This window comes from Oncorhynchus mykiss, chromosome 26, assembly GCF_057628025.1.
Source record: "Oncorhynchus mykiss isolate SJ-2025 chromosome 26, ASM5762802v1, whole genome shotgun sequence".
NCBI lineage: Eukaryota > Metazoa > Chordata > Actinopteri > Salmoniformes > Salmonidae > Oncorhynchus > Oncorhynchus mykiss.
Genome location: NC_143047.1, coordinates 34,060,315 through 34,087,110, shown reverse-complemented (window position 1 = coordinate 34,087,110; position 26,796 = coordinate 34,060,315). Strand labels below are relative to the sequence as shown.

General features: G+C 42.0%; 2 protein-coding genes across 4 annotated transcripts; one reads left to right on the top strand and one right to left on the bottom strand.

Annotated features, from left to right (window-relative positions):
• Positions 1-1,867: 1,867 nt before the first annotated feature.
• Positions 1,868-13,139, bottom strand: LOC149971459 (transmembrane 6 superfamily member 1-like). Of its 2 annotated transcripts, XM_090222826.1 has the most exons (11): positions 12,988-13,124; positions 12,648-12,782; positions 12,320-12,423; positions 11,775-11,876; positions 11,379-11,478; positions 9,093-9,175; positions 8,767-8,885; positions 8,216-8,320; positions 7,771-7,863; positions 3,713-3,832; positions 1,868-2,260 (listed from the first exon to the last, which is right to left on the bottom strand). In XM_090222826.1, exons 2-11 carry the CDS (start codon positions 12,764-12,766, stop codon positions 2,066-2,068), a joined length of 1,140 nt encoding a protein of 379 aa, XP_090078952.1. In that variant the 5' UTR covers positions 12,767-12,782; positions 12,988-13,124; the 3' UTR covers positions 1,868-2,065. The 2 variants fall into 2 exon arrangements, with proteins under 2 accessions (XP_090078952.1, XP_090078951.1); XM_090222825.1 differs by having other exon boundaries at positions 12,648-13,139.
• A 2,718-nt stretch (positions 13,140-15,857) lies between these two features.
• Positions 15,858-26,593, top strand: LOC110526696 (BTB/POZ domain-containing protein 1). 2 transcript variants are annotated; one of them, XM_090222823.1, is made up of 8 exons: positions 15,858-17,075; positions 18,100-18,256; positions 18,867-18,972; positions 20,066-20,263; positions 20,655-20,847; positions 23,312-23,399; positions 23,751-23,897; positions 24,876-26,593. In XM_090222823.1, the coding sequence occupies exons 1-8, from the start codon at positions 16,657-16,659 to the stop codon at positions 25,032-25,034; spliced, it is 1,467 nt and encodes a 488-aa protein (XP_090078949.1). In that variant the 5' UTR covers positions 15,858-16,656; the 3' UTR covers positions 25,035-26,593. The 2 variants fall into 2 exon arrangements, with proteins under 2 accessions (XP_090078949.1, XP_090078950.1); XM_090222824.1 differs by having other exon boundaries at positions 16,497-17,075; positions 20,718-20,847.
• The last annotated feature ends 203 nt before the right edge of the window (positions 26,594-26,796 follow it).

Sequence of the window (26,796 nt, the reverse complement as noted above, 5' to 3'; positions counted from 1 at the left end):
GTTATGCTAGGCGGAGAGATACTTTTGGACTGGTTTCTGCGGTTATGCTAGGCAGAGAGATACTTTTGGACTGGTTTCTGCGGTTATGCTAGGCGGAGAGATACTTTTGGACTGGTTTCTGCGGTTATGCTAGGCGGAGAGATACTTTTGGACTGGTTTCTGCGGTTATGCTAGGCAGAGAGATACTTTTGGACTGGTTTCTGCGGTTATGCTAGGCAGAGAGATACTTTTGGACTGGTTTCTGCGGTTATGCTAGGCAGAGAGATACTTTTGGACTGGTTTCTGCGGTTATGCTAGGCAGAGAGATACTTTTGGACTGGTTTCTGCGGTTATGCTAGGCAGAGAGATACTTTTGGACTGGTTTCTGCGGTTATGCTAGGCAGAGAGATACTTTTGGACTGGTTTCTGCGGTTATGCTAGGCAGAGAGATACTTTTGGACTGGTTTCTGCGGTTATGCTAGGCAGAGAGATACTTTTGGACTGGTTTCTGCGGTTATGCTAGGCAGAGAGATACTTTTGGACTGGTTTCTGCGGTTATGCTAGGCAGAGAGATACTTTTGGACTGGTTTCTGCGGTTATGCTAGGCAGAGAGATACTTTTGGACTGGTTTCTGCGGTTATGCTAGGCAGAGAGATACTTTTGGACTGGTTTCTGCGGTTATGCTAGGCGGAGAGATACTTTTGGACTGGTTTCTGCGGTTATGCTAGGCAGAGAGATACTTTTGGACTGGTTTCTGCAGTTATGCTAGGCAGAGAGATACATTTGGACTGGTTTCTGCGGTTATGCTAGGCGGAGAGATACTTTTGGACTGGTTTCTGCGGTTATGCTAGGCAGAGAGATACTTTTGGACTGGTTTCTGCGGTTATGCTAGGCAGAGAGATACTTTTGGACTGGTTTCTGCGGTTATGCTAGGCAGAGAGATACTTTTGGACTGGTTTCTGCGGTTATGCTAGGCAGAGAGATACTTTTGGACTGGTTTCTGCGGTTATGCTAGGCAGAGAGATACTTTTGGACTGGTTTCTGCGGTTATGCTAGGCAGAGAGATACTTTTGGACTGGTTTCTGTGGTTATGCTAGGCGGATAGATACTTTTGGACTGGTTTCTGCGGTTATGCTAGGCAGAGAGATACTTTTGGACTGGTTTCTGCGGTTATGCTAGGCAGAGAGATACTTTTGGACTGGTTTCTGCGGTTATGCTAGGCAGAGAGATACTTTTGGACTGGTTTCTGCAGTTATGCTAGGCAGAGAGATACTTTTGGACTGGTTTCTGCGGTTATGCTAGGCAGAGAGATACTTTTGGACTGGTTTCTGCGGTTATGCTAGGCAGAGAGATACTTTTGGACTGGTTTCTGCGGTTATGCTAGGCAGAGAGATACTTTTGGACTGGTTTCTGCGGTTATGCTAGGCAGAGAGATACTTTTGGACTGGTTTCTGCGGTTATGCTAGGCAGAGAGATACTTTTGGACTGGTTTCTGCGGTTATGCTAGGCAGAGAGATACTTTTGGACTGGTTTCTGTGGTTATGCTAGGCGGATAGATACTTTTGGACTGGTTTCTGCGGTTATGCTAGGCAGAGAGATACTTTTGGACTGGTTTCTGCGGTTATGCTAGGCAGAGAGATACTTTTGGACTGGTTTCTGCGGTTATGCTAGGCAGAGAGATACTTTTGGACTGGTTTCTGCAGTTATGCTAGGCAGAGAGATACTTTTGGACTGGTTTCTGCGGTTATGCTAGGCAGAGAGATACTTTTGGACTGGTTTCTGCGGTTATGCTAGGCAGAGAGATACTTTTGGACTGGTGTCTGCGGTTATGCTAGGCAGAGAGATACTTTTGGACTGGTTTCTGCGGTTATGCTAGGCAGAGAGATACTTTTGGACTGGTTTCTGCGGTTATGCTAGGCAGAGAGATACTTTTGGACTGGTTTCTGCGGTTATGCTAGGCAGAGAGATACTTTTGGACTGGTTTCTGCAGTTATGCTAGGCAGAGAGATACTTTTGGACTGGTTTCTGCGTAGTCAAGGCCTGAGTCGGTCAGCCAGCCAGTCAGTTGGTCAGTCAGCCAGTTCCGTCAGTCAGTCCTCTTGTCATTTTGTTGGTCTCTGAGGAAGAAGGCAGGGCTAGTGACACAGCGGTAGCAGAGGGCTTGGGGTACGATGGCATACACGGCGTTGACTAATAGAAAGACAATCTGGCTGTCAGCTGGTACTCTGTAGGAGAATGGCGTCCGCGTGTGGAGAGATGCACCGATGTGGGAGAACTGGGCCTGAGGAGTAGAGAAGAGAAGATAAGACAGAGAGAGTATAAAAACAAGAAGTGGAGGGGTAGAAAAAAAGAGGGAGGGAGAAGATGAGGAGGAGAAAGAATGAAAGATAAATGAAGGATCCGCTTTGACAATCTCAACATGAAAGCTGGAAGATACACTAGAAAAGCTGGATTTCTTGGTACGTATCTGGTATTCAGAAACTTTTCTTCTATATACTGTACAAGCATACCATACGTCTTCTATGAACCCTGTACCATAGCATAGACCTACACTCTCCTGAGCTGTTCACTGTCATATTCTGTCAGTATCATGAGTGGAATATCTCTCCACTATCAATCTCTGAACTGGGCCTATTTCCCTGTAGCCTACTGCTGTCATTCCTAGCATGGAGAGGCATTGAAACAAGATGTATGAGCCTGTCTGTCTGCTTGTCTGTGTCTGTCTGCCTGTTTTCCTGCTTGTCTGTCTGTCTGTCTCTCTGTCTCTCTGTCTGTCTGTCTGTCTGTCTGTACACACACTCGGCCTCTCTCAACCTCTATATTTAGCCTGGCTAGGCAACGTGCCTGCTGTGTCTAAAGATGGCCCCAGCTTTTGTCTCTCTTGGGACTGATGGCACAGGACAGCCTACTGGCTTCACAACAAAGCAATGGCAGCCGCTCACTGTTTCGTTTGCTGCTTCCAACTACACATGTGATCTTTAAATAACCTTTAAGTGGTACACATACACACATTTTGAGCAACCAACCAACCAATCAACCAAAATGTATTGTACCCAAAGGGAAATAGGTCTGCAAGCAAGGTAAATCCGCCTGAGAAAGAATGTGTCAGTCCAATGTCTATCTGTGTGTGACTAAAAGCTGATTCAATTCATCAAGACACGGTGTGATCAGTTGAATCAGGTGTGTTGTTTAGCACAATAATGGAACAAAAGCCTGCACACTGTGGGTCAGTTGCTTTAGCAAATATCACCGGTCCTTGGGGATGCATCAATACTGGCCATACACAGAGCGCTCCCTGAGCCCTTGTTGGGGAGAGTACCTTAGAAACCCGGGAATTTATAGCACTAATCAGACTGTGTGTGTGTGCGCGTGTGTCTCTCTGTGTGTGTGTGTGTGTGTGTGTGTGTGTGTGTGTGTGTTTGTGTGTGTATGTGTGTGTGTGCGCACACACTGGCCTCTGCAGTACGACAGCTTGACCACAGGAATACAGATGAGTTAACCATGTGCAGAGCCACAGTCATTCACATAATTTATCTAGGTCAACACTGGAATTTGTATAGCTGAAATATCCCCTAGGTATAGATCTAGGATCCTCTCCCCCAACCCTAACTTTGACCTATAGTGGGGAAAATGCACAACTGACCCAAGATCAGCATGTAGGAAGGGGAACTTCACCCTACTTCTTTTGAAATAGTCATTTCATTCCAGTTATATTTCTATGCTCCCCACTCACCTGTGCTATTGCCCCAGAGTGGACCAGAGTGAGGTCAGGCATCCACTCACACCCAGGCACGAGCAGCCCGTAGAGTGCAATGATGTAGTACGGACCGGAGTAAAGCATGTTCACTATCATCTAGGACACAGCAGAGACATAATAGGCTGCGTTTACACAGGCAGCACAATTCTGATGTTTTCCACTAATTGGCCTTTTGACCAATCAGATCAGCTCTGAAAAATATGTGAAAAGATTTGATGTGATTGGTCAAAAAAAACAATTAGTGGAAAATAGATCAGAATTGGGCTGCCTGTGTAAACGCAGCTATAGAGGTTAAAAGGGGTCCTACTATATAGTTTGAGGTAAGTATTGAGTCATAACTGCAAACATGGCGTGTGTAACTGCAAACATGGCGTGTGTCTGAAAGTGGGCGTGTCAACAGAAGTGGGAGGATTAACAGAAGTGGGTGTGTGGAAAGCGAATCAGCAAATAGGGCAGATTTGTTGCCACTCAAGACCGTTTTGTGTGGCTGATTGGGCGGCACGACGAGTCGATTGTTGATAACTGTAGCATTTTGGCTAAGACTAACCCTTTTCCTAACCTTAATCTCATTCTCCTAACCTGCAACGTTAATTATCCTAACCTGCCACGTTAATTCTCCTAACCTGCCACGTTAATTCTCCTAACCCGCTACGTTAATTATTCTAACCTGTTAATTATTCTAACCCGCGGTGCACCTGGCTATGGCCGGTCTAACCGATAATGGAGCGCTGATGTTAAACCCATTGCTGTTAATCCACCTACTGATGTTAAACCCATCGCTGTTAATCCACCTACTGATGTTACACCCATCGCTGTTAATCCACCTACTGATGTTAAACCCATCGCTGTTAATCCACCTACTGATGTTAAACCCATCGCTGTTAATCCACCTACTGATGTTACACCCATCGCTGTTAATCCACCTACTGATGTTACACCCATCGCTGTTAAACCACCTACTGATGTTAAACCCATCGCTGTTAATCCACCTACTGATGTTAAACCTATCGCTGTTAATCCACCTACTGATGTTAAACCCATCGCTGTTAATCCACCTACTGATGTTACACCCATCGCTGTTAATCCACCTACTGATGTTACACCCATCGCTGTTAAACCACCTACTGATGTTAAACCCATCGCTGTTAATCCACCTACTGATGTTAAACACATCGCTGTTAATCCACCTACTGATGTTACACCCATCGCTGTTAATCCACCTACTGATGTTACATCCATCACTGTTAATCCACCTACTGATGTTAAACCCATCGCTGTTAATCCACCTACTGATGTTACACCCATCGCTGTTAATCCACCTACTGATGTTAAACCCATCACTGTTAATCCACCTAATGATGTTACACCCATCGCTGTTAATCCACCTACTGATGTTAAACCTATCGATGTTAATCCACCTAATGATGTTAAACCCATCGCTGTTAATCCACCTACTGATGTTACATCCATCGCTGTTAATCTACCTACTGATGTTAAACCCATCGCTGTTAATCCACCTACTGATGTTAAACCCATCGCTGTTAATCTACCTACTGATGTTAAACCCATCGCTGTTAATCTACCTACTGATGTTAAACCCATCGCTGTTAATCCACCTACTGATGTTAAACCCATCGCTGTTAATCCACCTACTGATGTTAAACCCATCGCTGTTAATCCACCTACTGATGTTAAACCCATCGCTGTTAATCCACCTACTGATGTTAAACCTATCGATGTTAATCCACCTAATGATGTTAAACCCATCGCTGTTAATCCACCTACTGATGTTACATCCATCGCTGTTAATCCACCTACTGATGTTAAATCCATCGCTGTTAATCCACCTACTGATGTTAAACTCATCGCTGTTAATCCACCTACTGATGTTAAACCCATCGCTGTTAATCCACCTACTGATGTTAAACCCATCGCTGTTAATCCACCTACTGATGTTAAACCCATCGCTGTTAATCCACCTACTGATGTTAAACCCATCGCTGTTAATCCACCTACTGATGTTAAATCCATCGATGTTAATCCACCTAATGATGTTAAACCCATCGCTGTTAATCCACCTACTGATGTTAAACCCATCGCTGTTAATCCACCTACTGATGTTACACCCATCGCTGTTAATCCACCTACTGATGTTAAACCCATCGCTGTTAATCCACCTAATGATGTTAAACCCATCGCTGTTAATCCACCTACTGATGTTACACCCATCGCTGTTAAACCACCTACTGATGTTAAACCTATCGATGTTAATCCACCTACTGATGTTAAACCCATCGCTGTTAATCCACCTACTGATGTTAAACCCATCGCTGTTAATCCACCTACTGATGTTACACCCATCGCTGTTAATCCACCTACTGATGTTAAACCCATCGCTGTTAATCCACCTACTGATGTTAAACCCATCGCTGTTAATCCACCTACTGATGTTAAACCCATCGCTGTTAATCCACCTAATGATGTTAAACCCATCGCTGTTAATCCACCTACTGATGTTACACCCATCGCTGTTAAACCACCTACTGATGTTAAACCCATCGATGTTAATCCACCTACTGATGTTAAACCCATCGCTGTTAATCCACCTACTGATGTTAAACCCATCGCTGTTAATCCACCTACTGATGTTACACCCATCGCTGTTAATCCACCTACTGATGTTAAACCCATCGCTGTTAATCCACCTAATGATGTTAAACCCATCGCTGTTAATCTACCTACTGATGTTAAACCCATCGCTGTTAATCCACCTACTGATGTTACACCCATCGCTGTTAATCTACCTACTGATGTTAAACCCATCGCTGTTAATCCACCTACTGATGTTAAACCCATCGCTGTTAATCCACCTAATGATGTTAAACCCATCGCTGTTAATCTACCTACTGATGTTACACCCATCGCTGTTAAACCACCTACTGATGTTAAACCTATCAATGTTAATCCACCTACTGATGTTAAACACATCGCTGTTAATCCACCTACTGATGTTACACCCATCGCTGTTAATCCACCTACTGATGTTAAACCCATCGCTGTTAATCCACCTACTGATGTTAAACTCATCGCTGTTAATCCACCTACTGATGTTACACCCATCGCTGTTAATCCACCTACTGATGTTACACCCATCGCTGTTAATCCACCTACTGATGTTAAACCCATCGCTGTTAATCCACCTAATGATGTTAAACCCATCGCTGTTAATCCACCTAATGATGTTAAACCCATCGCTGTTAATCCACCTACTGATGTTACACCCATCGCTGTTAATCTACCTACTGATGTTACACCCATCGCTGTTAATCCACCTACTGATGTTAAACCCATCGCTGTTAATCCACCTAATGATGTTAAACCCATCGCTGTTAATCCACCTACTGATGTTACACCCATCGCTGTTAATCCACCTACTGATGTTAAACCCATCGCTGTTAATCCACCTACTGATGTTAAACCCATCGCTGTTAATCCACCTAATGATGTTAAACCCATCGCTGTTAATCCACCTACTGATGTTACACCCATCGCTGTTAATCCACCTACTGATGTTAAACCTATCGATGTTAATCCACCTAATGATGTTAAACCCATCGCTGTTAATCCACCTACTGATGTTACACCCATCGCTGTTAATCCACCTAATGATGTTAAACCCATCGCTGTTAATCCACCTACTGATGTTACACCCATCGCTGTTAATCCACCTACTGATGTTACACCCATCGCTGTTAATCCACCTACTGATGTTAGACCCATCGCTGTTAATCCACCTACTGATGTTAAACCCATCGCTGTTAATCCACCTACTGATGTTAAACCCATCGCTGTTAATCCACCTACTGATGTTAAACACATCGCTGTTAAACCACCTACTGATGTTAAACCCATCACTGTTAATCCACCTACTATATCACCTCCACCTATATCACCTCTATTTTAGACATGACAAACGTATGAGTCCATCATCCATATAACAGTGTGCTCCATGGCTTGGCCTTTCCATTACTTACCTGTATTTTAGGATAAGACGAGGGGTCCTTCAGGTAAGGTTCATATAGCTGTGTGTACTCCTGACACCACTCTGTCGGGCAGTCCAGGGCCACCTAGGCCAGACACTGTTCAATGAGTGTTACATCAGACCCAGTTGTAAACAGTTAAATGGGCCTCAGACCTTTCTTCAGCAATGAGTATAACTATAATGATGAGGTCCTTTTGTAACAGAGGCTTTGATTCAGCTCAGAGTGACATTCAGTACCATGCTCTAACATTTTCATCTATCATCCTTCTCAGGTAGTTTTTACCTTTATTTAACCATTTAACCTTTATTTAACCATTTAACCTTTATTTAACCCTCTTTTGCGAGGGGGACATGGCAGCCGCCACGGTAACGCATAGATCCATTAGAAGTACAACTGGCTGGCATCTGTAGTTTGGCAATGTCTCTGTGGTTCTTACCAGGCCTCTGAAGACACAAAAAAATGTAGCAGGGACGAGGTAGATGACAAACAAAAAGTCTAGGGGCCTCTCCAATAGCGTAGTCCTCTGGGCCTCATTGATACTCTGACAGAAAAAATATATAGAGAAAAATACACCAACATCAGCAATGTCTCTCTGTTTTAATGGATAGTGATATTGCTCAAGTCAGGATTTGTAGCTCGATGTGTGCACACCAAAAAAAGCTTTACAGGATTGAGTGAGCAAAATAAAATAAAAAATTGCTTCAGATTGAAATGCTTCAGATTGACATGAAAACATTTTGTCAAAAAACAGTTGGCCTCTGCAAGAGGAGCCAATTCCCATTGAATTGTCTAATAATATCTGGGAACATCTATTTTTACTTTGGCATCTTTAACCAAATTCCCTGGTGGTCAATCATGGTGGATGTAAACAAGTAGGCTTGTTACTGATAAATGGAGAGTAACTATGTCCCTTGCAGTGTTGCATTATAGCATCTGGTTACAATGCAATATTGTATGACCTTTGACCCTGAAGGATTGGGCTCTTACCATTGTCCGAGCCTGTCTGGTGGTGGACTGGCTGAAGACGCGGAAGCAGGCCCACACCGAAACTACGACGTAGAGCATGTGGACCAGGAACAGGGGGCTCAGCTGGGTACCATACTTCCCTGGTGGGGAGAGATCAAAAAGCATGTGTGAAAATAATGTTCCTCTCTGAGGATAGACAATACATGTTCTGTCTGTCTGTACAGGGGTAAATCTCACTAGATCTGTGCTGAGACTGATTTGCATTGTGTTCAGGGATAAAACATATCAGCCATGCATGTTCAATAAAGTAACGGTCTAATTTTATCCATTCGTTTGAGTGTACCCACCCACAACATTTCCAGGAATGTAGACGATGACGCGCATGAGAATGGACCCCACCCAGTACAGGCCGATGGCTCTGTAGCTTGCCCTGCAAAGACAGGCAACACACACATCCCAACACACACAACATGCACAACACACACAACACACACAACACAGACATCACACATCATTACTGTGGCTCCTTGTTGTAGCCCATAACTAGGACCTCTATGAGCTCTGGTCAGAATTAGTGCACTACACTATATCACTTTCTCACTCATAATTTTTTACCATTCATTCAGGATTATCCGTAATCAGGGTAGCATCCACATTCATGTAAAAATATACTTCTATTCTTATTTACAATAAAAGTGACTCCAAAATAATACAATACATTATTTACCATTAATTTATATTGGGCACAAAATAATCTGAAACACAACAAAAAACAAAGAGCAAACTCATCCAACAAATGTGTAGAGTCACAAGCTTGATGTAGTCATTACATGCTATGAATATGGGACCAAAAGTTAACTTGTCCCAACACATTTGGTCCCCTAATGTCGGGGGACTATGTACAAAATTTAATTTAATTTCTAAACAATTCCCCCAATATGGATGAAAATACCCTAAAATGAAAGCTAGCAGTATGCACTTTAACCTATCATTTCCAATCCAAATTGCTGGAGTACAGAGCCAAAACAACAGCAAATCAGTAAAATGTCCCAAAACTTGTGAAGCTCACTGTGTATAATATGGCACCCCAAGTCATCATGTCTGATACTGACATGGGTTATGTCTGTTAATGTGAGCATGAGCTACAGGCTGAGACAACCTCATAATAAGGACTTATTAAGGAGTTATTACACCCAGATATGTACAGTTCAGTGGTATTTGCTATCAATGTAAATGTATGATTGTTTCAGCTTCCTTACCTTCAAATACTTTTTATAAACTGGGTTGGGTCGAGCCCTGAATGCTGATTGGCTGACAGCAGTGGCATATCAGACCGAATACCACAGGTATGACAAAACAATTATTTTTACTGCTCTAATTACGTTGGTAACCAGTTTATAATAGCAATAAGGCACCTCAGGGGTTTGTGGTATATGAGCCAAAGGCTGAGACAACCTAATAATGACTTATTTAGGAGTTATTACCCCCAGATAAATACAGTTGAGTGGTAGTTACTATCAATGTAAATGTATGTAGGGCAACAGGTAGCCTAGTGGTTAGAGCATTAGGCCAGTAACTGAAAGGTTGCTAGATCGAATCCCCGAGCTGACAAGGTAAGAATCTGTTGTTCTGCCGCTGGACAAGGCTGTTAACTCACTGTTCCTAGGTCGTCATTGTAAATAAGAATTTGTTCTTAACTGACTTGCCTGGTTAAATGAATAAAAAACGGATTGTTTTAGCTTCCTTACCTATATGGCCTTTATAGACTCCATTGAACTTACTTATATAGTCTTAACATATTCCATTAAACTTACTTATATACTCTTAACAGATTCCATTAAACTTACTTATATACTCTTAACAGATTCCATTAAACTTACTTATATAGTCTTAACAGATTCCATTAAACTTACTTATATAGTCTTAACAGATTCCATTAAACTTACTTATATAGTCTTAATAGACTCCATTAAACTTACTTATATAGTCTTAACAGATTCCATTAAACTTACTTATATAGTCTTAACAGATTCCATTAAACTTACTTATATAGTCTTAACAGATTCCATTAAACTTACTTATATAGTCTTAACAGATTCCATTAAACTTACTTATATAGTCTTAACAGACTCCATTAAACTTACTTATATAGTCTTAATAGACTCCATTAAACTTACTTATATAGTCTTAACAGATTCCATTAAACTTACTTATATAGTCTTAACAGATTCCATTAAACTTACTTATATAGTCTTAACAGATTCCATTAAACTTACTTATATAGTCTTAACAGATTCCATTAAACTTACTTATATAGTCTTAACAGATTCCATTAAACTTACTTATATAGTCTTAACAGATTCCATTAAACTTACTTATATAGTCTTAACAGATTCCATTAAACTTACTTATATAGTCTTAACAGATTCCATTAAACTTACTTATATAGTCTTAACAGATTCCATTAAACGTACTTATATAGTCTTAACAGACTCCATTAAACTTACTTATATAGTCTTAACAAACTCCATTAAACTTACTTACTTACTTAACAGACTCACTTAAATGTTATTCTTCTAAACCTCTTTGGATGTGTCTCCTAAACGGCTATAAAGTCAATGTAAAGCACATACCCCCAGGTTATAGCTGCAACCATGTGCAGGTACATGAGATAGTGGACACATCCATCCCAATAGGAGATAATGTGTCCATGGGCCGTGTTAATGTAGGGGTCTGCCTGTAATGAACATGATAAAGATATAAAGATATATTACTATAACACTGTTAAAGTCTGCTTTCATTGGGTTCTTCATTGCATGGGACAGTTTTCAGTTTTCATTTCTGTATTCAGTGGCATGGACTGTAGGTAGTGTGTGTGTGTGTGTGTGTGTGTGTGTGTGTGTGTGTGTGTGTGTGTGTGTGTGTGTGTGTGTGTGTGTGTGTGTCCATACATGCGTCCATTAGGTCCATGTATGTCCGTCCGTCCGTGTGTGTGCATGCGCCCGTGTGTGTGCCACAGGGATGTTTACTTGCATTTTTGAGATAGAAGGTGATGAAACCATCGATGATACTGTCCTGCTCCAGACCAATGATCAGGTTTACCACACTCAGGAATGCATACACTGCAAACACTGGCAGAACAAGAGAACACTGAATAATACAGTTCCATTTTACTTGACTTATTTTAGTTATTCTAGTCATTTAGCAGATGCTCTTACAATCAGTTCCTTCAATTAACAAACACATAACAAAATCATAGCAAAGTAAACCTTCAAAAATCAGCTAAATGAGTGGTCTAGTGTGCGCAGCAAAGACAGGTACAACAGCGAAGTTAGAGCCCGTTGTAGCTCAGTTGGTAGAGCAGAGCGCTTGTAACACCAGGTCCAGCCAGGATCGTCGCTTTTCCATTCCCACTGGGGCCTCCCATATCAAAATGTATGAATGCATGTAAGTCACTTTGGATATGCTGTATGTATATAAAAACTAGCCTAAACCTACAAGGCTTAGTTAAAATAGAGAATACCTGCATGGGAAAACACTGGTGAATGTAGAGGAAAACAGTGTAAACTCTCACCATAGAATAGAGGGTCTTTGGGTGCCTTCTTCTTGAATAGAAAGCATGCAGATATAGCCAAGATAAGAACAGTTGTAGATCCAGCGAAAAAGACTGTCTCAATGCTAGACATAAAAAATTCTCAATTAATTAGGCCTAACCAGAAATAACCTGCTAAGAATCAAATCAACTAGGATACATATTACTAATGCTTTTAAACTAGATTGCATACAAGACTGCATACAAAATTACTAGGCTATAGCATCATCCACTATCTAGCATTATAAGGTTTATTAACGGCTACAGTAAAACACATGACAACTATATTATCGACAATATCCCTACTCACCTGTTAGTGTAGATCAGAGAGTTGAAGAAAAATGAAATGGGTATTGATGTCAAGGACAAGATAAAAACTCCCGTCCCAGCAGACGCGTGCATTGCTCTATTTACACTGTCGACGCGCATAAATAATTATTTGTTACTGAAAATAAAACACAAAATTATATATGTTAAAAACCATTAGAACATGTTGCTCAATACATTTTTTATTGGGCGCGTGCTGCGCCGTACTACTATTCTGCCAGCACCCTGTGCGCATCTCAATCGTATAATAAGGCTTCCTTCTCTCCCTGCCTAATTAACAATGCAGAAGTCGGGAAATCTATGCTTAGGTTATCTGCTTTTACCTATCCATGAGTCACAGGTCAGTATGGATGAAGAGAAGGGAGCAAGGAGAGGAAGCGACTGCAAAGCATTGAGATCCCCTTTCCTATGGCGCTAAATTCTATTCTGACTGCTGTCGTCGACTCATGATCCCACAAGTGGAGTTCACGTCCCTGAACATGACACGTGATCAATGGCATTTTATCATGTACATTTTGGTTGGGGCAAACAAAATAAAAAAAGTGGGATGCAGTGTTCTCCCTGTACACCAAGGCAGAACCGTAGGATAAATAAGGGGGGCATATAAGCAGACAATGAAAGCTCTTACAATATTCTGATTATATTTCTCTAAAATAGGTTATAGGCCACATGTGCACCACCAAGTCAGAACAGTAGGCGGAATTAAGAGGGGTAAATAGACCAAATAATTAGAGTGAGGCACATGGGCTACTAACACCTTCTACACAACATACACTTAGTATTACTTTCTTAGCTACAGTATACATATCTCCTTGGCATATTACATAATGTATGCAGCAGCATACATGACATTTTTGGACTCACCTTGTTGTGCTGTGCTCACCTGAACAGGAAGGTGGCGCGATGGTCCTTCTGGGGCAAATTTTGTCATCAAAGTCTGGCATTCTCTGAATTTATGATGCTTTCAAAACAACTGGGAACTCTGAAAAAAACGGTTGAATCATGATGACGTCAATGATCTTAAGGTCGTAGCTCTAGAAAGAGGCCAGATTCACAATTCCGAGTTGGATGACCGTTCAACATTTATTTTCCCAGTCGGAGCTCATTTATTCACGATTTCACAGGGTTTTTTTTATTCATTAAAGTCAAGTTTTTGCAGTTCCAAGTTAACTCTTGTTTTGTACGCGGCACAAATCATGATTAATTGACAGCATGGCCAATGTTGAATGTTTATAATTTTAAACTTGGAAAAGAGCCCCTTAATCCCAGATTTGGGACCACACAGCCACTCCACTGAATAGCAAGCTAGTGATTTATTAGCAATGCTTGTACCCTGGTCCTGGAAGAGCAAATTTCAGTTGGTGGTGGAGTAACTGAAAAAGGTTGGAAACCACTGAGCAAAGTGATGATGAGCTATATGGCCATCTTGAATTTAGGCTATTTAAATGCCATTGGCCTACTCTATGTAGTGCAATATAAATCCATCAGACAACATATTTCCATGGCCTACAATTTAAAAAAAAAACTTGTATTTAATCAGGAGAGCCCAATTGAGACCAGTGTCTCATTTGGAATGGTGCCCCGAGGACAAATAAATCCATCAACACAACAACAGAAGATAAAAAAAATAAACTACAAGACAGATAAATACATGACATCAGGTTATTACAACAAGTTATAATAGTCAATTGAAACAATTGCACACTTCAGCGAACTCATTTAACAACAAACTTTTAAACTGCCCTATTGGTACCAGGGAATCCAGGTGGAATTTGTTTTGTAAGTTATTCCATAACTGTGGTGCATTCAAATTAAAGGCAGATTCACCAAACTTTGTGGAGACAAGTGAGACCTCGAGTTGCAAATGGGTTTGGTATTTCATATTTTTATATTTCAACAGGAAAGTGAGGTGGGTTGGAAGCTTGTGAAACAGAGCTTTGTAAACAAGAAGGGAGGTGATCTACGGGATTCTAGTGAGGTCTAGACGACCTTCTGATAAAGGATGGAGTGATGAGTATTAAAACTGTCACCTGTAATAAAGTGAAGGGAGATATGGTAGACGGCATCCAAAGGTTTAAGACTAAGAGTAGTGGCTGCTGCAATCAGGTAAATGGTGTCAACATACTCAAGAACTGTCAGGAAAGTTGACTGTACAATCTGCTTCCTGCTGTTCATGAAGAGGCAAGATCTATTTCTAAAAAATAAGCCCACTTTAAATCTTAGCTTTTTAACTAACCTCAGTATGTTTTTAAAAGTTACATCTTTATAAATCCAAAGCCCAGATAGTTATAGGTGGGAACCTGCTTGAAGAGAGAGCCATCCAATGAGTGAATATGTAGCCGATCTGAGACATTTTTCAGTTAATTAAAGAACAACATATATTTAGCTTTGCCTGCATTAAGTTCAAGTTTTAAATCAACAAGGGCTTTCTGTAATGCAACTAAATCAGATCGCAGCTCTAACATTGCTTGGTCAACAGTCGGTGCAATGGCATACAGAACCATATCGTCTGCATACAGATGAATATTACAAGATTTAATACATAGACCAATATTATTTATATAAACATTAAAAAGGACAGGTCCCAATACAGACCCCTGCTGTTCACCTTTCGTAATATTGAGAAAATTAGACTTGACACCATCACAAAGCACACATTGTGTCCTGTCTGTCAGATCGCTCTTAAACCATTTGAAATACTTATTGTCCAGGCCCATTTCTGACAGTTTTTGAATGAGTAGGGAATGGTCAACGGTGTTGAATGCCTTAGAAAGGTCTATAAATCAGGCAGCACAATGTTTTTTATGATCTAGGCAATCCCATCATCTAAAACAAGCATAGTAGCTGAAACAGTTCTATGCCCAGCTCTAAAACCACTAGTGCATATTTAGAATAGAGTGGGATGTTAAAAAAAGTTTGTAGCGGGGAGTTGGTCAGGGATTCTCGTACCTTGGCTAGGCAAGATAACTTGGAGATTGGCGGTAATTATCATAAGGATCTCCGCCTTTATGTATCTATCTATCTATCTATCTATCTATCTATGTATATATATATATATAGAGAGAGAGAGAGAGAGAGAGAGAGAGAGAGAGAGAGAGAGAGAGAGAGAGAGAGAGAGATTAATATTACATTTATATATGTAAATATATATATATATTTATTCAGATTTTTCAGGGGGAGCTGCAACACCCTCAGAATCCCTACTTCCTGCGACTATGGACAGAGAGCTGTAATAAGAAGGGGTCAAGTGAATCATTTTACATCGATCTTTAGCAAGGCACTTAGTACATCACAGACATCAAATGGTTGAAATGAAAATAAACTATGTGAGTCTGTTAGAGCATTATTCTTTACAATCTGTTGAGGCGACTAAAGGACTACCTCTTTCTGAGACGATCCTTTCAAGCAGGTGGCCAGCTGAACTCTAACGCTTATTAAAAGCACTACAAATGTACACGTTGTCTAGTATGGGACCAGAGGCTGTCAAAACCCGCCGGGGCAATGAGGGGTTGGAGCCGTGTTTCAAAGATTTGACAATTTTCCAGAATTTAGCTGGAAAGTATTAACTAAAACAACGAGTATATAAACTATTCGAGAATACTTGGCTCGTTGCAAAGCAGTTTTGCTCTGCCGCATTCGGATTGTGTGGAAATGATCAACTGTGTGTTGTCGTGTTTCGTGTCGGGTGTCTAATATGCATGATCCAGACAGATTTGTGGTAATTCCAAAATAAAGGTATTCAGCGATGCTGTCTGCTTGACGTGATACCAGAAAACAGCGCCACCTAATGGGTTAAAAGAAAACAACAAGAAGGATTCACAGGAAGAGACGTAAACCGCGGAAGTGTGCGTCATTCCTGGAGAACGAGAAAGAAAGCAGTAACAAACACTGGCCCATTAGTCTGTGAAAAATTCGCAATAAAACGCAAAAATGCGTCATTAATATTTTCCACGGTTATCAATCGTAAAAGCCAATAAGGACAACGGTACGAAATGGCGACTGGGGGTGGTGGCATTGGTCCACCGTCCAATCTTGAAGGACGAGCATCAAATTTCGCCCATTCTGGAGCGGGAAGAAATGCTGGAGTGGCCTCGAATATGCCAGTCCCCGTGGTCGCAGCACCAATCTCACCCCCGTCGGGTGGCCTTCACCGGGAGCCTATGTACAACTGGCAGGCCACGAAGAGCTCAGTAAAAGAGCGCTTCGCGTTTCTCTTCAATAACGAACTGCTCAGTGACGTTAGGTTTATTGTCGGTAAAGGTAGACAGGCGCAGAGGATACCAGCGCATAAATTCGTCCTAGCTGCTGGTAGTGCAGTATTTGACGCCATGTTCAACGGGGGAATGGCCACCACCTCAGCCGAGATAGAGTTACCTGATGTGGAACCTGCAGCCTTCCTAGCCTTGCTACGGTAACATCTATTGACCGACCATGCACTGCATTGCGATATAATATATTTATAGAGAGGTGTTTGTTACCCCAGTACGTTAGTTAAATTGTTCCCCTTATGTTATGAGTGCTGACATTGCATTGTCTGTATGATAATATTCATGTATTATTAACACATTAGAGACTGCTGCCTATAGGCATAGACTAGTAATCACTGGCCACTTTAAGGAATGGAACACTAGTCACTTTAATAATGTTTACATATCTTTCATTACTCATCTCATATGTATATACTGTATTCTATACTATTCTACTGTATCTTAGTCACTTAATAATGTTTACATATCTTTCATTACTCATCTCATATGTATATACTGTATTCTATACTATTCTACTGTATCTTAGTCACTTAATAATGTTTACATATCTGGCTTACTCATCTCATATGTATATACTGTATTCTATACTATTCTACTGTATTTTAGTCACTTAATAATGTTTACATATCTGGCTTAATCATCTCATATGTATATACTGTATTCAATACTATTCTACTGTATCTTAGTACATGCCGCTCTGACATTGCTCATCCATATGTATATACTGTATTCTATACTATTCTACTGTATCTTAGTCCGTTCTGCTCTGTCATCACTCGTCCATATGTACATAGTCTTAATTGATTCCTGCTTAGAATGGTGTGTGTTTTATGTATATGTTGTGTAATTTGTTAGATATTACTGCACTGTTGGAGCTGGAAGCTCAAGCATTTTGAGACACCTGCAATAACATCTGCTAATTACGTGTATGTTACCAATACAATTTGATTTGATGTGAGTTGATGAAAGTGATATCAAACGAGGCTCCTGCCTGAGCTATTCCTGATTACTATGCCTAACTACCTCTTTTAAAAAATGAAACGTTTTTCTCTTCTATATGCAATGTCAAGCTTTTGTTTTAGAAGTCAAACATTCTGGTGTTCTGGAAGCCTGTACATCCCACCTTCTTTGACCACTTACTGTGTGTGTGTGTGTGTGTGTGTGTAGGTTCCTGTACTCTGACGAGGTCCACATAGGACCAGAGACGGTGATGACCACTCTGTACACGGCGAAGAAATATGCCGTTCCTGCTCTAGAGACTCAGTGTGTGGAGTTCCTTACCAAACACCTCAGGGCAGACAATGCATTCATGCTACTCACTCAGGTATATAGGGCTGCTAATATAATTCCTATTGCATAAACTATTCTACATAATACTGCTACTCACTCAGGTAGTATATAGAACTGGTATCATTAACTATATTACATAAAACCCTCATGTGGGTACTAAAGAATATGCCAGCTCTTCACTAAATAGAATAGACTACTGTAGTTCATCACTTAGAAAGAATAGCCAAGATGGCATCTCTGCCAATTCCTCTTGGGTAACAATTCAGAACAGGGTAATCAAAACTCCAAAAACTAAGCCATGACTGAAGATAATACACAGGCCTAGATGACTTGGGTAGTACTACAGAATAAACTAGCTTAAACACAGGTCACATCCCACACTGTCCATGTCCACTGTCCAAAGTATTTGCGTAGGCCAATGTGCTTCCAAAACAAAACATCTTCAAAAATGTAAGGTATATTCAAGTGTTCTCGTTTCCTGTTTTTGTTCTGTTGAGCGAGCAAGTTTGATCCTAGAATGTTGTATATTACGTTATGCCTTTATCAAATCAAGTGCAAATTGGTGGGGCGGTACTTGAACAGACAACTTCCCCATGTGTCTCATGCTGTTGTGTCATCTTGGACCGTGCTCATTCTTTCTGCAGGCCAGACTATTCGATGAGCCTCAGCTTGCCAGCCTCTGTTTGGAAACAATAGACAAAAGCACCGGTGATGCCATAAACGCAGAAGGATTCACTGACATTGACCTAGGTATGCATCAGTATGGCCTATTATTCACACAGGAACATATCCCAATGATATACAGTGGATGATATACAGGAACATATCCCAATGATATACAGTGGATGATATACAGGAACATATCCCAATGATAAACAGTGGATGATATACAGGAACATATCCCAATGATATACAGTGGATGATATACAGGAACATATCCCAATGATATACAGTGGATGATATACAGGAACATATCCCAATGATATACAGTGGATGATATACAGGAACATATCCCAATGATATACAGTGGATGATATACAGGAACATATCCCAATGATAAACAGTGGATGATATACAGGAACATATCCCAATGATAAACAGTGGATGATATACAGGAACATATCCCAATGATATACAGTGGATGATATACAGGAACATATCCCAATGATATACAGTGGATGATATACAGGAACATATCCCAATGATATACAGTGGAACCGCCAATAGACTTATAGTGTTGTTAAAAAGGAAAATGCTATTGCAACCTCTTTGCAATAAGGAATTGAGACCAAAAGCTCAATAGAAGTGTCATGTGTTTAATACCAAGGATACAGTCAGCTGAGTGTTTACAATTAGAAAGCTCACAACACATTTTATATTCTTCCCTTGTAGGTGTCACCTCCCCAGCTATACATTTTATGACCCCAATGAGTTTCCCTCTGGCTCCATGGAATGTCCATGGTCCTCTTTGTTTAGCCAGATGTCAGAATCACACCCCGTCCATCTTCTGTTCTGGGCCTCACCCTGATCATTAGGTCATGGTTTCTAAATGAGCGTACACACAGTTTCATGGCCTAAACTCCATTAATACTCACAGTAATCATTCACTAAACAGGATACAAACTAACTACAGTTTAACTTGTAACATGTTACATTTTAATAGAATCCATCAGTATTTTATTAGGATTCCCATCATAGAGGTAGTGGAAGAAATTAACTGCTTTAAGTGTGTGTTGGTTTCTGGGTGCGTTCTGGAGGCAATTGAGTTTAACCTTTGACCCTAACCCCTTCCCTTTTTGCCATACTGTGTAGACTAGACCTAACACTGAGCCTGTGTTTTTAGATACGCTGTGTGCAGTGCTGGAGAGAGACACCCTGGGGATTCGCGAAAACCGTCTATTTGGTGCGGTGGTGCGCTGGGCGGATGCCGAGTGTTACAGGCAACAGCTTCCCCTCACCTCTGAGAACAAACAGAAGGTTCTGGGCAAGGCCCTAACCCTCATCCGCTTCCCACTCATGACTGTGGAGGAGTTTGCTGCGGGTGGGCATCTCTCTGTCTGAGACATACACACAGAGAGTTGTAGTTTAAAATGCTAAATAACTTAGAACTCTGCTTTGTCAGATTTCACATATCCTAAATGTTATTACTTTTTAATACAAGTAAGCACTGCTTTTCATCAAGCTCAGTTTTGTAAAATGTAAATACTTGAACATACTTGTAACCTAGAATTCATTTTGAACATAACGGTGTATAATCATTTTATAAATGTGTTTGTGTTTCTGCTGTCCAATGAACCCAGCCCTAGAAACCAGTTTGATATTAATTATTGTGCAACAGGGCCTGCCCAGTCTGAAACCAGTTTGATATTAATTATTGTGCAACAGGGCCTGCCCAGTCTGAAACCAGTTTGATATTCTTTCTTGTGCAACAGGGCCTGCCCAGTCTGGAATATTGTTCGATCGGGAGGTGGTAAATCTGTTTTTACACTTTACAGTAAACCCCAAGCCGCGGGTAGACTACATTGACAGGCCCCGCTGCTGCCTCCGAGGAAAGGAGGGCAGCATTAGTAGGTTCCAGCAGGTTGAAAGTCGCTGGGGATACAGTGGCACCAGTGACAGGATCAGGTGAGACTGTGTACCTGCTTGTCTACACCGTGACAATGTCCTACCGGCCCCACACTATACAATTACAATGACTAAAAGCCCTTGCACAGAAATGGCTTTTATTTGGCTCTATTTGGCTATTTGTTTTTTGGACATGCAAATTATTCAGACGGAAAAAGATAAACTATTAATACTAATTCAGATGATGGTGTGTCAAATGCAGCCTCAGTACAACACTGGTTTGTCCTTCAATAACCTATAAGCCTTTTTCTACAGACCTCAGTGGAGAGAAACACTTATGAGCGGCAGGTGGCCTAGTGGTTAGAGCGTTGGGCCAGTAACCAGCAGGTAGCCTAGTGGTTAGAGTGTTGGGCCAGTAACCAGCAGGTAGCCTAGTGGTTAGAGCGTTGGGCCAGTAACCAGAATGTAGTCTAGTGGTTAGAGCGTTGGGCCAGTAACCAGCAGGTGGCCTAGTGGTTAGAGCGTTGGACCAGTAACCAGCAGGTAGCCTAGTGGTTAGAGTGTTGGGCCAGTAACCAGCAGGTAGCCTAGTGGTTAGAGTGTTGGGCCAGTAACCAGCAGGTAGCCTAGTGGTTAGAGCGTTGGGCCAGTAACCAGAATGTAGTCTAGTGGTTAGAGCATTGGGCCAGTAACCAGCAGGTAGCCTAGTGGTTAGAGTGTTGGACCAGTAACCAGCAGGTGGCCTAGTGGTTAGAGCGTTGGGCCAGTAACCAGCAGGTAGCCTAGTGGTTAGAGTGTTGGACCAGTAACCAGCAGGTAGTCTAGTGGTTAGAGCGTTAGGCCAGTAACCAGCAGGTAGCCTAGTGGTTAGAGTGTTGGGCCAGTAACCAGCAGGTGGCCTAGTGGTTAGAGTGTTGGGCCAGTAACCAGAATGTAGCCTAGTGGTTAGAGCGTTGGGCCAGTAACCAGCAGGTAGCCTAGTGGTTAGAGCGTTGGGCCAGTAACCAGCAGGTAGCCTAGTGGTTAGAGCGTTGGGCCAGTAACCAGCAGGTAGCCTAGTGGTTAGAGTGTTGGACCAGTAACCAGCAGGTAGCCTAGTGGTTAGAGCGTTGGGCCAGTAACCAGCAGGTAGCCTAGTGGTTAGAGCGTTGGGCCAGTAACCAGCAGGTAGCCTAGTGGTTAGAGTGTTGGGTCAGTAACCAGCAGGTAGCCTAGTGGTTAGAGTGTTGGGCCAGTAACCAGCAGGTAGCCTAGTGGTTAGAGTGTTGGGCCAGTAACCAGCAGGTAGCCTAGTGGTTAGAGCATTAGGCCAGTAACCAGCAGGTAGCCTAGTGGTTAGAGCGTTGGGCCAGTAACCAGCAGGTAGTCTAGTGGTTAGAGCGTTGGGCCAGTAACCAGCAGGTAGTCTAGTGGTTAGAGCGTTGGGCCAGTAACCAGCAGGTAGCCTAGTGGTTAGAGCGTTGGACCAGTAACCAGCAGGTAGCCTAGTGGTTAGAGCGTTGGACCAGTAACCAGCAGGTAGCCTAGTGGTTAGAGTGTTGGGCCAGTGACCAGCAGGTAGCCTAGTGGTTAGAGTGTTGGGCCAGTAACCAGCAGGTAGCCTAGTGGTTAGAGTGTTGGACCAGTAACCAGCAGGTAGCCTAGTGGTTAGAGCGTTGGGCCAGTAACCAGCAGGTAGCCTAGTGGTTAGAGCGTTGGACCAGTAAGAAAGGTTGCTGTTTTGAAGCAAGGCACTTAAACCTGATTACTCTGGTTAAGAGCGTCTGATAAATGACAAAATGTCAAAATAATAAGTCGGTTCAACATATTTTTGGAGGGGGGTTGCTTCTGGCAGAGCCATAAAAAACCTGCCACATCACTGTTTTTTACAGTGGTGGAACATTTCAATGCAACTCAACACCCCCAGAATAGTTTGAGATGGTTGTTCTTCTATTGCAATGTGTGCTGTTAAAGGAGTCAACCAGTTGAATTTGAGCGATGGTCTTTCTCCAGCCTCATACCTCTTCACCACACTCCCATTGGCAGAGACGATTGCATGTGTATTAATAAAGCCTGTGTTCGTCTCCCATTGGTGGAGTTTCTACTGCATGTGTTTTAATAAAGGCAGTGTTCGTCTCCCATTGGTGGAGTTTCTACTGCATGTGTATTATTAAAGGCTGTGTTCGTCTCCCATTGGTGGAGTTTCTACTGCATGTGTATTAATAAAGGCAGTGTTCGTCTCCCATTGGTGGAGTTTCTACTGCATGTGTATTAATAAAGGCAGTGTTCGTCTCCCATTGGTGGAGTTTCTACTGCATGTGTATTAATAAAGGCTGTGTTCGTCTCCCATTGGTGGAGTTTCTACTGCATGTGTATTAATAAAGGCAGTGTTCGTCTCCCATTGGTGGAGTTTCTACTGCATGTGTATTAATAAAGGCAGTGTTCGTCTCCCATTGGTGGAGTTTCTACTGCATGTGTATTATTAAAGGCTGTGTTCGTTCGTTTGAGGTTTCTAAAGGTATCTTGTAATTTCCATCTCCTGTAGATTTAATGTAAATAGAAGAATATCAGTGGTGGGTTTCGGACTGTATGGCTCGATCCACGGACCTACAGACTATCAGGTTAATATACAGGTAAGCATTTAATAATGAAGAGCTAATGATGTTATCAGTCTGGTAGCCAGACCAAATGTGTCCTGTTAGTGCTTCAGTCACACGATAACTTCTCCAATGTTCCTTACTGCATATGAAGCACTAAGAGATCTGGTTACCAGGGTTGTGTCGAGTAGGGCACATAGTAACAAAACCTGGGTTATTAGACAAGGTCAGGTAGTACCTTTCTGTTTCAAAATGTTTTTGTCCCCTGTTTGGTGCCAACTGAACACAATCCAGGCCATTATAGTGAATTTGTTCAGAAAACCTTTTTAATTTTTTTAAGCTATAGTGCAAACAGTAATTGACAATAATTGTATCCATTTTTTTCAGATTATTGAGAGTGACAAAAGCCTAACGCTAGCAACAAACGACACAGGCTTCAGCTGTGACGGAACAGCCAACACGTTCAGAGTCATGTTCAAGGAGCCGGTGGAGATTTTACCCAACGTTAGTTACACCGCTTGTGCAACCTTAAAGGTACGCTCACCCCATAACGACAGTACTCAGGTGCAACCTTAAAGGTACGCTCACCCCATAACGACAGTACTCAGGTGCAACCTTAAAGGTACGCTCACCCCATAACGACAGTACTCAGGTGCAACCTTAAAGGTACGCTCACCCCATAACGACAGTACTCAAGTGCAACCTTAAAGGTACGCTCACCCCATAACGACAGTACTCAGGTGCAACCTTAAAGGTACGCTCACCCCATAACGACAGTACTCAGGTGCAACCTTAAAGGTACGCTCACCCCATAACGACAGTACTCAGGTGCAACCTTAAAGGTACGCTCACCCCATAACGACAGTACTCAGGTGCAACCTTAAAGGTACGCTCACCCCATAACGACAGTACTCAGGTGCAACCTTAAAGGTACGCTCACCCCATAACGACAGTACTCAGGTGCAACCTTAAAGGTACGCTCACCCCATAACGACAGTACTCAGGTGCAACCTTAAAGGTACGCTCACCCCATAACGACAGTACTCAGGTGCAACCTTAAAGGTACGCTCACCCCATAACGACAGTACTCAGGTGCAACCTTAAAGGTACGCTCACCCCATAACGACAGTACTCAAGTGCATGTTTACGAACAAATAGGCTATTGTGTTTTATTTTTGCCTCTGCTGCTAACATCAGCATAGTTATTATAGACTTGAATCAAATGTTGATGCAAACTAGTTTTGGTCTGTATTCTACTAGATCATCAACCCTGTGTGACCACAGTTGAGACTTTGTATGAACATTTTAATCGTCAGCTCATCTTAAAGGGATTGTTCACACAAAACAACTACAGTATAAACAGTTATTTGTGTATTGTGTCCATTAGTTCACTGTTACAATTTTTTAGGAATGTTTTATGTCAAGCTTTCAAGGTGGATCATTTCAGTACGTTGCGAAAACTGCGTTTTGTGCATAATTTCTCTTTGCTAACAATCCACTTGTCTCCTGTAGGGCCCGGACTCTCACTACGGCACTAAAGGGTTAAAGAAAGTGAGCCAGGAGTCCGCCACGGGGACCAAGACCACCTTTTTCTTTTTCAGCTCTCCTGGGAACAACAACGGCACGTCAGTGGAGGACGGACAGATCCCAGAGATCATCTACTACACCTAGTACTACACCTAGACAACTCCTCACCACACCTGGGTCCTGTAGAACCATGGACCCGGACTCGTCCATGAAACATTTTTGCATTTTGGTTTCCGTTGCCGCACTTAAACGAAAAAAAAATTCTGTTGCTTGTACTATTAAACATGGATCCCTAGTAAACACGACTGGGTTGTGTTCGGTAGGCAAACTTGTTGCAGCTTGAAACGCCATGAATAGAGATGACGTGATGACTCATTGCGGCATATTTTTTCTAGGTAATGTATTTCTTTCTGAACGTTCCGCAATGTTGTTCCCTGCTGAACAATGCCCTGGGTCAGGTAGACACCATCTACCACACCTAAACCAGGGGCCATGTTCTGTAGGCATAGAATGGAGGAAACGGAGTGCGACTGGGAGGTACTACCTGAGCTTGTCCAATAAGAAGCACTTGTTTTCTGTTCCAAAATGTTTTGCTATGGTGTGCTCCAATGAGAACTACCTATGAGGTTGGGTAAGTCTGAGAGTGGAATGGAATGGCGCCCTGCAGGGAGGATTGTAGCCTGGTTCCAGATCTGTTTGTGCTCTGGCTGAGTCCATTTCTGTCGTTGTCCAAGACGATTCCAGAAGGAGTTGGCAAAAGGGCAGAAACAGACCGACACCCAGGCTAGAGGGATTGTGCCTTCTGTTGTTCAGGAACGGATACAAAGACTTTTGGAAACCAAAAGGAGTGGAGTAGTGTCGGTCTAGTCTGCTGGTTTGTGAACTTGGATGTGTGCGAGATCAGTGGATGCTGGTGGGAGGAACTATAGGAGGACAGGCTCATTGTAATGGCAGGAATGGAATAAATGGTAAGGAGTTAATGTGGTTTCCATATTTTTGATACCGTTAAATTTATTCCATTCCAGCCATTACAGTGAGCCTGTCCTCCTATAGCTCCTCCCACCAGCCTCCACTGTGTGAGACATTTGACATAATAGAACTGTAACTCAAAAAGGATTGTTACATGTAGAGATGTATAATAGGACTGTGGACTGGCTGGAATCTGGGTGATGGTAGACAATGACACAGTTGGAAATGTTCTATATTCTACTACTGGCTTTCTGTGGTCCGTACCTTCATCAGGGAATCGCTCACTACAGTGCTGGTGTCTGGAGTGTATTCACTAGACACTGAAACGGGAAGGGACTACCTGAAGAAACTCGTTTTCATTGCAAAACGTTTAGCTATGGTGTGCACTTATGAATACACCCTATGTAGTGTAAAATCGCAGAGTGCCCTTCACTGTTCGATCAATGTCATTTCGTAGTTTGAGTGCTGACGTGGTAAAAGTTCCACTGTTTTCGTGCTTAACCTTCATTGATTATATTTGCAGGTGGGGTTTTTCATGTGCAAATAAAATCTTAACTAGTGACGTCTGAGTATTTGTGTGTATGTTAAAGTTTGCCAATGTATGTTACATGCTTTAATTTGTTTCCTTAGCATGTCATCTAAGAGTAAGACAGGATAATATTGTGACTGTTAATTGCTGAAACAAGTGGAAATGTATATTTTTATCTCTCTGCAATAAAGTATGTTGACACCAATGATGTATTTGTCTGATACCTTCTGAAATGAGTCATTAAAGCTACAGTCTGGGATCGGTGAAGTTGTTCAACAATACATCACCAATTTTATGCTCTCAAACACACCCATAATCTGGGAAACAGTTCAACAATACATCACAGATTTAATGCTCTCATACATAATGTATGACTATACAGAAAGATGGGGGGGAATGGCAATGTAA

Bases quoted from the DNA above. Each gene is read 5' to 3' on its own strand.
- LOC110526696 (XM_090222823.1), top strand. From the start codon at position 16,657: ATGGCGACTGGGGGTGGTGGCATTGGTCCACCGTCCAATCTTGAAGGA. The intron at 18,257-18,866 runs GTATATAGGGCT...TTCTTTCTGCAG, and splicing joins CATTCATGCTACTCACTCAG to GCCAGACTATTCGATGAGCC. The intron at 20,264-20,654 runs GTGGGCATCTCT...CTTGTGCAACAG, and splicing joins TGTGGAGGAGTTTGCTGCGG to GGCCTGCCCAGTCTGGAATA.
- LOC149971459 (XM_090222825.1), bottom strand. From the start codon at position 12,766: ATGCGCGTCGACAGTGTAAATAGAGCAATGCACGCGTCTGCTGGGACG. The intron at 11,877-12,319 runs GTGAGAGTTTAC...TTGTTCTGCCAG, and splicing joins CAAAGACCCTCTATTCTATG to TGTTTGCAGTGTATGCATTC. The intron at 11,479-11,774 runs GTAAACATCCCT...CATTACAGGCAG, and splicing joins CTTCTATCTCAAAAATGCAA to ACCCCTACATTAACACGGCC.